This window comes from Amphiura filiformis, chromosome 14, assembly GCF_039555335.1.
Source record: "Amphiura filiformis chromosome 14, Afil_fr2py, whole genome shotgun sequence".
Lineage (NCBI taxonomy): Eukaryota > Metazoa > Echinodermata > Ophiuroidea > Amphilepidida > Amphiuridae > Amphiura > Amphiura filiformis.
This window is the reverse complement of record NC_092641.1, coordinates 38,791,962-38,807,343: the sequence shown is the minus strand read 5'-3', so window position 1 is coordinate 38,807,343 and position 15,382 is coordinate 38,791,962. Positions and strand designations below refer to the sequence as shown.

The 15,382-nt window shown below is 35.1% G+C and overlaps 1 protein-coding gene across 3 annotated transcripts in view; it reads right to left on the bottom strand.

Annotated features, from left to right (window-relative positions):
• LOC140170055 (protein C-ets-1-like) overlaps positions 1-12,170 on the bottom strand; it is a 47,642-nt gene extending 35,472 nt beyond the window's left edge. Inside the window, exons 1-3 of one of the 3 annotated variants that reach the window (XM_072193372.1) lie at positions 11,988-12,170; positions 11,006-11,146; positions 537-693 (exon numbers count right to left, since the gene is read on the bottom strand). In XM_072193372.1, coding sequence (XP_072049473.1) covers positions 537-693; positions 11,006-11,101 — 253 coding nt within the window. In that variant the 5' untranslated portion in view covers positions 11,102-11,146; positions 11,988-12,170. Of the gene's footprint in view, positions 1-536; positions 694-1,624; positions 1,775-11,005; positions 11,147-11,441; positions 11,542-11,987 lie in introns of those variants that run through there. The other 2 variants (XM_072193373.1, XM_072193375.1) reach the window with 2 other exon arrangements.
• Between the last annotated feature and the right edge of the window lie 3,212 nt (positions 12,171-15,382).

The window sequence follows — 15,382 nt, the reverse complement described above, 5'->3', positions numbered from 1 at the left end:
ATAGATTTACCTTGTCGGCGGTGACTACAAAGTTCATGGTACATGAGCAAGACACATTATCACTTACACAAACAAACAAACAAACAAACAACAAACCAGATTCTTAGTGGCCCTACAGACTTTTTTCGACGTAGAATATTCAGTGTAACATATCTACGTTATCCCATTCTATTTCCAGTAATGTTTAAGTTCTAACAAATGTTTGATGACGTAAAATCGATAATATGTTTCTACAAGATATTCTATGTAACATATTATCGATTTTACGTCATCAAAGATTCGTTAGAACTTGAACATTACTGAAAATAGAATGAGACTAGATTAAATAACATAGATATGTTACATCAAATATTCTACGTCAAATACTCCGAGTCTGAAGCAGCCCTTACCGACTGCAACTAGACTACCTGCAAGTTTGGGAAAGTCTGACATTGTATCCGCTAGTTCTGCTCTGATACCGTACAGTATAGTATCCATACTAACAGGCTCATGAAAGTATGTATGTTTAAACAAACAAACAAACAAAAGATTCTTACCGACTGGGCTGCCTGCAAGTTCGTCTGGTAATTCAAAGCCTGTTGGTACTTCTTGTGCCTTGGGTTCAGCTTTGATGCAAAGCGTACTGCCTCCACTAATCATGCTGTTATACCGAACCCACTCTTTGCTGCAAGACCCACTTGGCGGGTAACCAGCCTGGAATCAAACAAAATAATCACATTTTTCACAACTTTTCAAAATGAAGGAGAGTAACAAGAACAATCTGAGGGTTAATAAACAAACAGAAAAAAAAAAAAACCAATCCTTGTCTTGGGAGTATATTTGTATGTAACTCTAAGAGCAATAACTCCAGGGACTTCCTTTTGAGGAGAGCAAGAGCAAGAGCTCTCTACTGCTCTCCATCTGATATATAGGAGAGTTATTTTTAGCTCTCCTTAGTTGACCATTCGTTAATTACATTCTATTGTAAATGCTCTACACAGTCCTCCTTGAAGGCTCCAGAAGAAGTTATTTAATGCTCTCCTGCAAATTCCAAAAGACAGTCCCTGCAACTCGCACTCAACTGATACTCATTTTGGTTTATTTTTTCATAAATTATTAGATCCATCAAGGTGGTATCCTTCAGGTGATTGTTACCTACCTACTCTCTCTGTAAGACCAGTTGAATCCACCAAGACAAAAACCTTTGCGATTGAATACTTGGTGATATCAATGGTACACACATCTTTGCTAAGCCATTCAATTCAATCGCATAGGCTTGATCAGGACTTACCACATTGAGCTATAGATGCTCACTAAGTTGCAAATGTATGCATCATAATGTTGAATCATTAGCCTGACCCTAATCCTAATATTGACCCCAAACCTTAACCCTAACCTTAAAAAAAACCACAGATGGCATGAAGGGCACGCTGACGCTGAGCTAAATGTTTCCTTTAAATTCGGTATTGCTCAGCTTGCCTCACTGTGTAGTTTTATCTGGTTAAATTGTCCCATTAAAAGCAAATTTACATTTTTCATACACATGTACAACACTAAGACCGGCTTGTATTAAACTGATCCTTGCTAAAAATTGATCAATAAGCAAGCAAAGTTAGCAATAAGATTCATAACTTGAGTTACTTACAACAGTTCTATAAATAAATCCAGATATTAATGTAGATATATTCCAGAATAGTAATAATCCAAAATCACATGGAACAAAAAAATCAAAATGGTGGCCCAAGATGTGAGAAATCAGTAAAAATCCTTGCAACGAAAAACAAGCATGGCTCCAAGTGCCCGCACGAACCAAAATGTAAGCGTTCTAAAGGCAGCGCTTCACACCACATTGACTTCGCAAAACAGGATACAACAATCCAACAAGCTTTCCCATTGGTGGAAAGTTAATTGAAACTACCTGTTGTGAATCATACAAGCTTTCTGATTGGACAAAAGTTAATTACTTCAAGTGTCACTCATAATTTATGAAAACAATAGGTATGGATAGAATAGATTGGTAAAGGAAGAGCCCATTATTAGAACAAGGGGGTACAGTAGTTACAAATACCTGATTGGATTTCCTCTACAAATTATGAAGTATAATTAATTTGCATATTTATGAAATATGAATATGATTATCAAAAGTAAATACTCAAAATATAAAAAGGATAATGACCCCTAGGATTGAGGTGTTAATCACTTAAGCTCCGCGTAGGAAGTTGTGTGGTGTGCATTCCAGATATAGTTCACAAGTCTTTCGTGGCGTTTTCACACATGTCCCTTTTCCTCTAAATGGTGCAGTTCGGTGATAACGAGCAAAGAAAACAAAATGAGTTGGGAAAAGTGTGACGTCACAAAATTGTGAAATGGCTGGGATGGTACAACGAGCATGTACATGTTTCAGGTTTGCCAAGTTATTTCTAAGTAAGTAGAATTTTAAAGAACAGTTTGTCAATACACTGTTTGACAAATAATTTGCACAAACATGAGGTTTTAATTAATGATCAGAAAAAAAATACAATACATTCCATAAAAGTTCAACAGATTGATATTTACTCAACAATCGTGGTAATGAAAAATGTTGACCTCTTCTTTAATTTTATCCTAAGTTTACATGAATATCACTTTACTGGGTTACTGGGTAAGTCCACATCTTTAAGTGGATAACCAGATAAGATACCTTGCACTTCCCATAATGCAATTCTTCCATTTCAATACTGATTTGCTATCTAGTACAACTTGGGTCAAAAGTGACAAAAAGCAAATGAACAGACTATGTTTATTTCTTGATGATCGACCCATGTTTAGCCAATATCTATTCTCAACAAAAAAACAAAGGGAACCTCTATAGGATTGTAATTTTGCTGTTATGAGGTGGTGCGTCATGTTGCAAAGGATTCTGGGAAAGGTACGATATCTTCTCTGGGTGATCATAAATGAATTGATGATCAATTAAAAATATTGCCTATTGGTCAAATCTCAAAAAAAGCAGTTTCCTTTCCAGAAATTTGGTCAAAATTTATAGAACATTTTTCTTACATGTTTGCAAAAAAAAAAAAAGTTTGTGGTGATATTAAATTAAATTCCGACCGACCGACCCCTACTTGGAAAGTCCATCACCCGTAAAACACGGTTGTTATTTTTCGTCGCCTTAGGAATATCGAATATCATTATCATGGCCATTTATTTATTTTTTTATCTCAAGCAAACACTCAAAGTATAAATAATCAATATATTGGGAAATTTCAAGGATGACATCATGGACAATTGTTTACATTTTGGTGCCATTGATTGAGACATTGACCTTGATAAATAGATAACAGTCAGGATAATGACCTTGTCATGAAGTCCAATGTCCATTTCCACCTACCTAGTATTATAGTACATTGTACATGTTCAAGCAATTCTACTTTGTTCAAGATAACTTGTGTCCTAGATATAGCATACAACTCCAATGTGGAATGGAGCCTCATCAGAAAGATGCACTAAACATTGAACTTCGAGGATATTATTTGTAAAATGTTAAATCCTTTCAGCAAGTAGGCCTAACTTTACTTACAACCAACAATCACCAACTTCATATATTTTGTGGTTAACTTTTTGCTCCAAGTTGCCAAAATCTGAGAAACCAATACTGACTAGTCAGAAGTCACTAGAAATATCACACAGTCTTGAATGGATCTGAGGACATAGGTAAACATTGGTCACTAAAAACCGGAGAACTGTTTACTTTGTATGTTTGTCAACCAGTGGTTTCACAGATTTCTTTCTGGATTAGTATGCTCAGGGGCTTTAATAATGTCATTTGTTTATAACCTTTTCTGTACCCTTAATAACATTATAGTGCATGTATGATGTCACAGTATTTTTTTTTATATAGGCCTATAATTTCGAAATTGTAATTTGTACTTTTTACAAGACTCTTTAATACCATCTTTTTAAGATAATTAAAAAATAAAATTGATCGGGTGTTTGATATTGCAAAATCTCAAATTTTACTGCAAGTACTAGGGGTCTATAATACTTGAGTCAGCACTTGAAAAGTTTTGGGTGAATGACCAGTAGGGTATTATAGTATTATTTGTTTATGGATTTCTTTATATCTAGGCCTATTCATTCTATGCCTGACCTTATTGTGATGGCATGTCTGTTCATGATTTATCAATGAAGATTAAATATTAAATATTAGGCCTAGCCTATATCATTGATATTATAATTGCATAACTATCTGCAACTACCCACTGACTTATCATAAAACGATTGCAAAATAATGAAGATTTCATAAAATTATATCAGTCATAAACACTAAGGTGTTGCAAAGTAACTTGATGACATTTTACATCTTAGGCCAAGGAAAGTCGATTTTGAGTTTCCCGTCACCCGCCCTCACTTCATTTTCTGACCCTCACTTGAATTCATTATTGTGATTTTCCAAAAAAATACCGATTTAACAAAATCAAAACATACATTTTGCTGTCAACCTTGCAAACTCTTTCTAATATACTTTTGAATCTCATTTGGGCTAAACATCCATCTTCAAGTGAGTGAGCGGCAAATAACAACACATTTTACATAGTATGCGTGTTGGTCATATATTTAATGAAAGGCAGAAAAATAATGAATAATGAATAATGAAAAAGTTACCTCACTTGTTTTCAGAAATTATGTGACGGGAAACTCAAAATTGAGTGTTAGGGGCCTTTATCTTTGGCATGGATTATTTTTTTATATGCCATCATTTTGTGTCACTATCATTCTTATTTTGTTTAGTAACTCCGCCCCTCCCCTTTATTATTATTATTTTATTTTTTCATTTTTTTCTTAGAATATTATTAAAATGTTGCATTTTTAGCATTTTGGCTAAGGATATCCGTGTACATTAAACAAAAAGACTAGAAATTGGAATGTTAAATAAAGTACTTGCAGTGAATGATCTTGCCAATATTAGTATTACATCACAGTCAGCCAGCAGGTCACACACACACAGTCGAGGTCACCGATTTTCTAACAGCGAGTTCGCTATAATCAGTCGCTTTGCGACTGGACCAAAAGACTATGTCTGAACTTTTGAGGGCAATTTGACCCCTAGTGCAAAAGCAGAGTCAACATGGACGGTGAGTAGTTTTGTTTACAAAATTTGCCGTAGAATGATACCAAATTCGACATGTTTTTGTCCTTGTTTGATGATGAAAAGTTGTTCCGATGAAAATTTGGGGTGTTGAAATTTGGAATCTTCAAACCGTGTTATTATCCGGGCGGAATTCGATGTGAAAAAACGAGTGAATTAGTCACGTAGCGAAGGATGTAAGCTTTCGTGTGATACCAAATTCATTACATCGTGGTTTGGTTCAGTTTACAAAAACACGATTTGCAATTGGGGTCGATTTTGAAATGGACTCGAAATCAATCAATGATTATAATATTGTGGAGCTAGCTTGCATTTTACATTAATAATATGTCTTGCAAATTTAATTTAAATCGTTATTGTTTGAAGTTTATAATTATTTTATCTTGTTAAATAATTAATTAATTATTAATTTATTTGTTCTATTTTTTATATTATTTACGATTCCAGGATCTGTGACGGGAGGCACGAAAAACCGCACAACAAAGAGGAAAACGACAGAGACAAACATGGAACTTCAGTGGTTGATGAGGAACTACAATTCATATATCTCTAAAACACTGTCATGACTGTAGACTGTCATTATTTTTAAGGGGACTGTTGAATTGTAAATTATGGAAGCAAATCTCTGACTGAGACCGAGACAGTATTTGATGAGAAATGACGTCAAAGACGTGCGTCGTCTTGTGGTTGGAATTGTGAATTTTATTCCTGGACCTGCTCTGTACTGCAGAAAGAAATCAGAGGCTTGGAACGTAGAATGGAACAAATCCGAACAATAAATACTTAGTTTATACGATGATCTTGATTTATTAATTATGAATATGGAATACAATGGAAATACTTCATCGTCAACAAATTTAAAATATCAGGTACTGAGCTTGAAATCACAAATCATTTTCTTTTTTTAATTGTGCTAAATTATTGTGTAAAATCAGCCTTATTTATTTTTGCCTAAATTTATTGATTTTGACTGAAATTTTCAAAATATGTTTGCAAAAAATTGTCCTGACCGACCGACACTAATTTAAAAGTCTATGCACTCGTAAAACAACCTTTTTTTGGTTGCCTCACAGTTATATTTAAAACGGCAAGAAAATATTGTTGCATTGTATAATTGAACAATTGCCTGCATAAATTTACATCAGATTTGGATTGTTCATTCGACTCGGCTTCACCTTCATGTATAAACTATCTATATGAAAATTAGTTAATTCCTGTTCATCGTAGAACTTTCCCACATGGGGTATACAGCGTAGAACGCAGACGCAAAAAATTGTTATTGCACAAACACGATTAGTCGGTTCTGAAAATGTTGCAGCTGTGCTGTATGCCCTTGTGTTGGGTACCGGTACGAAAATGTCCACAATGAACATGAAATTAGCAATTTTCCTATCCAGGATCAGCTTTTGAAAAATATTGTTTTATCAAACCCAGTAATCCCCAGATGTTTTTTCCTGAATTCATTGATCTGCTAGTCCTTCAAGAATGACTATCGGCTTAGGTTAAAATCTATTAATAGCGAGGCGACTTGGCCTTCGGCCTCGTTGTTCGGCTTTGCCGAACATGCTCGGCTTCGCCGAGCCCCCCCCCTAGCTGAGGTCATTCTCGAAGGACTATGATCTGCCAATGCATTGCATTTGTATAAATCTCTTACAAAATGTAAATACCATAGTAATTTGATTATTCAGTTTGTACCGCTAGAAGTTAAAAAGAAATAAAACAACTGTTTCAGAAATTAAAAAAAGTGAAATGCTTTCTTTTTAATAAAAAATAATTTTCAAAATGGAGTGTTTTGTAGCCGTTATATGGCTATTTACCCCACAGGTGTGGTAACCGTATGCAGCTTAGCCTGAGCCGGGAGCCTGAGTGTGTTTACGAAGCTGGACCAATAATATCTTGCTTTATTCCGCAACTTTTATGTATGATAGTGTGATGTTGCATCATTGATTTACCCATCCCTGATTTACCCCAGAATATTTGATAAAACCATTGAAGCCTGCTTAAACAAGAACAAAGTCAAGTTAGTTTGGACTGAAGCACTGAAGATGCAAGAGTGCAAGAAATAGAGCCTACATAACATATTCCATTTCCCCAGATTTTTCTAGAAAATAGTGTGGTATCTTGCCTGGCAGTGTGACATCCATTCAATCAATTTAAGCTTAGGGACCGTTCACAAACACTTGTTAGGCCTGGGGGTGCTCATACAAAATGGGGGGGCTTAAAAGTTTTGACCCTCCTGGGTGGCTGAACATTTATATGACCATACATTTTCCCAGGAAAATTGAGTTTAGTTATGTATGGGGTTGACCTATAATTTTCATTTTAAAAATGGGGGAGGGCCTGAAATTTTTGAGATCTGAAAAGGGGGCCCCGAAAAATTTTCGTGATGAAATTTTTTTGCATCCCTGCACCCCCCCCCCCCCCAACCAACAAGTTACTGTTTTAACCCAGGGCCAGACGCGATCGCCGTAGTTCTGCAGTGCAAAGCAAAGCCAAAGCTTCATGCTTCAAAGTAAAATAAAGGAGAACTAGCGTAATGTTCCCCACTTCCACATTTTTTTCATGCATACACTTCAACATTTCCTTTTAATTACTTCAGCTGCGCGTAAAATGGTAAACATAGCTTGTTTACTTCATTGTTTATTTCCGGTTTATTTACCTATCGTAATTTTGAATATTCATGATCTTGTATGTCAATCGACCAATCACAATCGGTTATTTGCATGACGTAAACGCAAAATTTGACCTCTGTCGTGACCTGATAAACAATTCTCCTCGTGTTAGATTCTGTCATGGACGAAAATAATTTTGATGTCGACAGTTGAGATATTTTTCGTGTTATTATCCGGGCGGAAATATATCATGTAAATTGAATACTTGTATTACGTGGAAAACAGATCAAACTTTGGAAATATTGTGTTTTTTCTGGATCATGATCCGATATTATGTGAAAAATAACCACATTTCTTGATCGAAATTTGAGGCGAATCATATGATTTTTTTTCGAGGTAAGTTTGACCTTCCAAAATATGTTTTAAGTCATAATTTTATCATCAAACACTAATATATAGTATATAGATATAATATTTTGCAGAAAAGCAAATTATTTTATGATGTTTTAGGGAGAAATTTGAACTCCAATTTGGGGTTTCGACCACGCAACTGCATTGAGCTACCGAGGTCACGCTGTGTGCACGGGTCGTGGAAGTTAGAAACTAGACGCTCGCTGCACGACCTGCTGGCTGACTGATCATCACTAGGCATGCTAAGTGCAAGATTTGCACAATAAATCTTCAACTAAAAACGCCCATCAAGCATGTTAAAATACAATAAAATACTAACAAATGAATAGTGGAACAGATTGGAGCCTTGCCAAAAATTTAAATCGACCCATGAATGAACTTGTCCACCATAAAACTTGCTTATCAATTCATGCATGCGATTGACAAAATTTCACCCACGTACTTGTGTGTAAAAACAACATTTTCTCTATTTACAAAATTTGGAAAATCCCCAACAAAAATCAATGAGTATTTCAAGATATTACATCCGACAGATTCTATTTCAATTCATAAATAATTTCGTTCAAGTCGAATAAACTCGATAGATTTGAATGATTTCCTAGCCCATTCATAAAATTCATCACTGTCAAATGAGTCACCGTAGCTCGTAGACTACTTACAAAAAAGTACACGTCTCATGAAATTGCAACACCAGAAAAAATACTAGCCGTCTTTATATTTTATCCAAAATAAATCTCACCACCCGTAAAAAAGAAGGGCACATTTGGTAAATTACATTCATGCGATTTAAACTTGACCGTGACCGCGAGTTTAAAAGCCAAAACTCCCGCAGGGCAACCGAGCCAAATCGGGACCTTTCGTTGCTGAAATAACCACGAGTATTACAAATGTATACCAGTGGCCGTTGTTGACCATTTTTCATCCCATGACGACCCTTACGATATGCCCGAACATCAACCCCAAACATATGAATCGCACATTTATTTTCAACCTTTTCGTGGTAAGACCGGTTGGATATTTTGAACACATCATGATTAAAATAGTCGCACTAAAAATATATGATTTTAGTCAAACCAAAACACGCTGTTTTGAGGTTTAAATTAGGACAATCATTAATAGCGGGTGTTTTCATGGTGGTTTAGACTAGAAAATGTTGAAAGAAAACGTAGAAATTTCTTCCGAACTTTTGTAAGAACGGACCCATTAGCGGGTATTCCTTGATGCTCTAACGACAAACTAATTGACAAAAAGGTGATTTAAACTTGTAAAGAGAACAACCATTACACCAATTCCAAAATAAAAACTACATAAACCAACTGACTGCTGATGAATGATTACTTCCGAATTGGACGACACTTATTGCACGCTCAAGTGAATTCTACAATTGTCAATTTAAAGAATCCAAATCCGAAATAATGAATAAGAAAATCATTTAAAACTGAATATCGATGTTCCGACGGCGCGGTTTCAATATTTTTTCCGATCCTCTCACTTCAAAAATTACGAATAGAAAAGGCACCGACCATCGTGATCATCCAAGCAAGTTGTTGATTGGTAAAGAAGACGATCCACTCAAGACTCACCGATAATCGTCTTGACCTATTGTTCCGGTTCAGTGGCAAAGAAAACCGCTTTAGAAATTAGACAAAAGACAAGTGATTGCCGATGACAAGTAATTTCGATTGCCACATATCTGAAATCTATACCGACTCAAATTGAATGGGTCTTTATCATTCAACAACATAACAACAACACTTATACAATTATGATAAAACCACACGAACGAAAGTTTACCCATTTTGGAGTTTGTACCAAGCTGAATATTAAACATTTCCCACTGAATACTAGCTACATGTTATATTTCCTGGATATACAATAGTTTATTGTGACTTTTGTTTAATTGACTGTCAGTGTTAACTGGTAATTAGGCCTACACTTGCGTCATAAGCAATCATCATCGGACACATAGGTTATATAATATAGGCCTATGAATAAAATGAATGAACGAACAAATGATATGAAAATGAATGAAATGAAATGAAAATGAATGAATGAATGATATGAAAATGACTGGGAAGTTGATATCTTGCCCAAATGATACATATTTTATATGCTTTTAAAATCAACATGCATATCATCATTATCTTTCACTAGGATGTCTCTTTGTATTCAAGTTCAAGTTGTTTTTATAAACTAGAAATATACATATAAAATAAACATTGTCAAAAAAATGTGAAAGAAGTCACAGTTTCCAAATTATGATCATGCACAAACAAAGTTTTAAACAAAGTTTTAAACCAAAATTTTTAAAATTTTTAACTTGATTTTATCATCTTATATCATGTGGGATGGATGAAGGGAGGGATCTTGATCATGGACCAAAGAAAACCTGAAACAGTAACATATCTAGAAAACTATAGTACAATTCCAATGTCAACAGCTCCTTAATTATTTATAGTAATCAGAATTTTAGTAATCGATACAAAACTCTACTTCAAATTCAATGTGGGTGGAGTAATCACGATGATGAATTCCTAATAATGGTCTGGATAAATTGAGCTCATAAATTCAAGTGAGTATTTCAACAGCTTCACAACAGGTCTAATTACGAATCCATACAAAAGCAAAATGTTAATTAGACTGAAAATATCCAAAACAAAGTTTCATTTAATTGATGAGAGACTCTGAAGACCCACAGAGTCTATGCCTTGCATCAGTTCACCATTTCAACTTGTTTTACACAGCTTGCTCATAGGAGGACACCCTTGACAAACTTTATACACTCATCCCATCCCAAACATCTAATTCTAGATTCACAAGTACATACTAAAGTAATAAATCACACATTGATGAAACTGAAAAGAATGAGACTCACCTTCGCCAATATGTGGGGCTTCAGTAGATTTAAACACTTTGGTCTCCTTGGAAGATAAAAGTCTTCATGGAAACTTGTGTCTGGTCCGAGAATCATCTCTGTGCTTTGACGTAGGAACTCCAGGGTGAAAAATAGATAAAACTGTAAAAGAAAGGATATTACAATATATTACTGGTATCCAAAGAGAAACAATTCAAGTCTATAAATTATAATTTAAAATATAGGAAAATATAAGCGTATTCATATTGGCAAATAAATGTAGTTGGCATTATTTTGATTTTATCGATATAACTGTTCACAGATGATCACAAGAAATATGATCACGAAATAAAACAAGATTGTCAAAATCACGGGGTGGTGGTTTACTACCTAAAACAGGTTGTGATGGGTGGATGGGGGTAGCTGGGGGGTACCCTGGTGGTAACAACATGTTTACCTGACTCGCTAACTGTCTCCCAAGACAAAGTAAAGCTGAGCTGAGCTGAGTCCTGTTATATTTTCTATTCACAAGCGCCAGTCAATTTCCCCAAGTCCAGCTCGGGTTCAAAGCAAAAATGTCGGAGATACTATGCGCCTCTCACGTTTATATACCCACCCTCTCTCAGACTCGAGATGCGCCGATATAAATAAATCATAACTTAGCATGGTAATTTTTAAATGAGTACATGTACAAATACTACTTGTATCCTACGCAAAATGTAATTTTGATGTGACACTTAAAATTCAACATTAAAATTCAATTTAAAGAGACTGGATTCGGTGAAAGATATAACATGACTGTATAATTTAGAGTTTGCAATTGCATTTATGAATAATAATTAATATCCACCCATCAAATTAAACGTAAGCTTACCGTCCATGCCGTGCTATTTACCTTAGTTAATATAAACACCGCACCGTGTGGGCATTGACCATGGTTTAATAGTGGTAGTAAATGAACTAAATAATTGCAATTAAGTAAATAATTCAACAACATACATACCTGTTTATTATAAAAATATAGCGACAGTATAATGTCCCACTCTTGTCTTATGTTGTCCTAAACACTATTTATGGCGACGAGTTCAAGTCTTTTTGCGTGGGTTGCGAAATTATCCCTGTTGTATTTCGTGTGTACTTTCTACGGTCGCCAATCTACACTGCTCGCATTGACTCGACCACGGCACCATGCACAGCTCGGTCATTCATTAATTCGGCATCAATTGAGGTCAGATTTACCCACGTTGATTGGTTAACTTTGACATAAAGGCGGAGCTATTGCTGGTAATTCATTATGACGTCATGTGACGTAGTCTATTGTTTGCATTTTGTGAACCGCTGATAAGGAATTGGCCAATCAGCAATTGCTACTGTGTTACATGATTGACACCTTGCTATAATGTAAATAATGTGACGTAGTAAATTCTCGGTAAATGTGTTGAGACTTGTGCTGAACATGTGAAAACCTTTGAAACTACCCGATTTTTGTTTACATTTTGAAATAAGCCCGTTCGTGTTGACACATTTATTTGTTTGTAAATATTTCAAAGTTACATTTACCAACAATTATGATTAAAATCAATGTTTGAGTAAAAATCAATGTGCCTAATAATAGGGTTTTTTTCTCGCCCGGTTTTCTCGGTCAACTGAAAACCTGTAGGCCTGTAAATTTGAAATTAATTGAAAAGCAAGATGCCATTTAATTCTGCATGTAGAATATTTTTAATACCTTGAAAGAATATACTACAAAACTGAACACATGTATTAAAGGAGTATTTCGTGATCCTAGCATCCTCTATTTATGTCATTTTTCATTAGATATCCACGAAAAAAACCTATTCCCAAAATTTCAGTTGCTTCCGATTTTGCGTTCGCGAGTTATGCATGATTACTAGGGTGATTCACAAAAAATGAAATTGGTATTTTTCAACGGGACACCCCCTCATTTTGTTCATTTTGGTAATAAAATCATAAAAAAGAAATATTTTGTAGATAAACATTATGTAGCCAGAGGTTTCCAGTGATATAAAAATCTCAACTTTTTTTGAGAAAAGTGGGGGGATGAGGCTGTGGATCACGAAATTTTTCTTGCACCCCCCCCCTTTCCCTCACTCCCTTGGCTCCCCTGGCTTGACTTTTCGGTATACTACTGACTTTCCCCCAGTTGACCACAGATGACCCTATAACTTCTGCATTGGTTGTGCCATTGTATACAAATTTGATTTTTTTTTTATCATTCGCCATAAACATGCATATTAAAACATAACAACTCGTTCGATTCTTATCTAACTTGACACTCGCGTGAAAGTTATCTGTTCTTCAGGACCTTGCAGCTATATTTACCGACATCTGGAAACGGGTTTGAAACTTAATAATGGTCTTGCTTTACAACCAAGAAGAACGCGGAAGTGAAAAGAGCAACAGACTGATCAGCAACTAGTAGGCTAATAGGCCTATATTACTTATTTTTCTCCCCCCCCCCCCCAACATTTAAGGCAAAAACACAAAATTACAAAATATCCACATATAAGTAATTTTGTGCAAAATCTGTTGATTTTGCCCCCTGAGATACCATATAGGCGTAGATCCAGTGGGGGATGGGAGGGGGATAAATCTCCCAATATTTTGCCAGAAGGTGGTCCATACAATCATCCCCCTCCCAATGTTGACGCATATTTGTGTTTTTTAACCAATTATTAACCTCATATTTGGCCATTTAGCCCCAAGTGTCAATTTTTGCGCGCTTCGCGCGAATATGTCCCACCCAAATAAAGGGTTTTTAAAAGGAGTCAGTATTTTCACTATTTTGTGATAATTCTAGCATTATATGTCAGTATTTTCACTATTTTGTGATAATTTTAGCATTATATATCAGTTTTTATCCACAAAAATAGCTTATTCCCCAAAATTTCAGATGTAGTACACCATGTGGGAGTGTTAGCCAGCCTTATTTTTTTTTTTTTTTTTTTGGGGGGCTGATTTTGAAACTTCGTCTGAAAACGTTTTGTAAATGAAAAACTTTGGGTTGGTGGTTAGCCAACACTATCAGAAAAAAAGGTGCTACTTAGAACCTTTTTTGTCCTGTATTAGAACCTAAGCAGTAATATGGTTCTAAAAAAGAACCTTAAAAGGTTCTATAAAGAACCTTAAAGATTTAAATAGGCCTGGGAACATTCTAATTCATTCATTCAGGGACTCATCACAAAGTTAAGAAAGGTAAAACGTAGTGTTAACCCTTTTTGGTACTAAAAAATCATTTTCTTGGATAAAAAACCTTTTTTCTGTTCTACTAAGAACCCTTTGAGGGTTCTTTCTTTAAGATTCTTTAAAGGTTCTTCAAGCTTAAGGTTCTACAAAGAACCTTTTTCTTGGCTACACAGCCTTTTTTGGTTCTACAAAGAACCCAACTGAAACCCAATGGGGTTCTTTGTAGAACCAAAAAAGGTTCTGTAGCCAAGAAAAGGGTCTTTGTAGAACCTTAAGCTTGAAGAACCTTTAAGGAATTTTAAAGAAAGAACCCTCAAAGGGTTCTTAGTAGAACATAAAAAAAAGGTTTTTTATCCAAGAAAATGATATTTTAGTACCAAAATGGGTTAACACTACGTTTTACTTTTCTTAACTTTGTGATGAGTCCCTGAATGAATGAATTAGAATGTTCCCAGGCCTACTTAAATCTTTAAGGTTCTTTATAGAACCTTTTAAGGTTATTTTTAGAACCTTATTACTGCTTAGGGATCTACATAGAGGACAAAAAAAGGTTCTAAGTAGCACCTTTTTTTTCTGAGAGTGAATGTTTGTTCTTTTCACCGGTTTTTAAATTTGTAAGATCGTCAAAATGTGTGTGAAAGTTCAACATTTAAGCACCTAGACAAAAATGGAACACCAATGTTTTTGTTTGCTAGTGACTCTTCCTGGACAACATATCCAAAAAGGGCAAACAAGGACACAGGGGGGAAATTTAAATTTGCATATTTCCTTAAATGGCCGCTATAAATGCAGGCCCTAAATTTCAAAATTTCGATATAAATGGATAAAAATTATCTAATTGTATATTCCTCTTATATTAGGATTCAGAAAAAGTATAGTTTGACCTATCTCCGATGTAGGCTATAGTTCTTGAGTTATAGGCATAAAGGTCAAATGTAAAATTTTGGTCTCCATCATTATTTTAACCAAAGTAGTTTGTCATGATCTCAGGTGTTTTGTTACCTGGGCAACAGGGAAACAAATTTAAAGCCAATTGAATCATGTTAATCTTCACCTATTTTGTGATGTTACAGTACCGGTACATAATGAGACCAAAATTTGACATTTGACGCTTTAATATGACCATTAACTCAAGAACTATACATCGGAGATAGGTCAAACTATACTTTTTCTGAATCCTAATAATGAGAG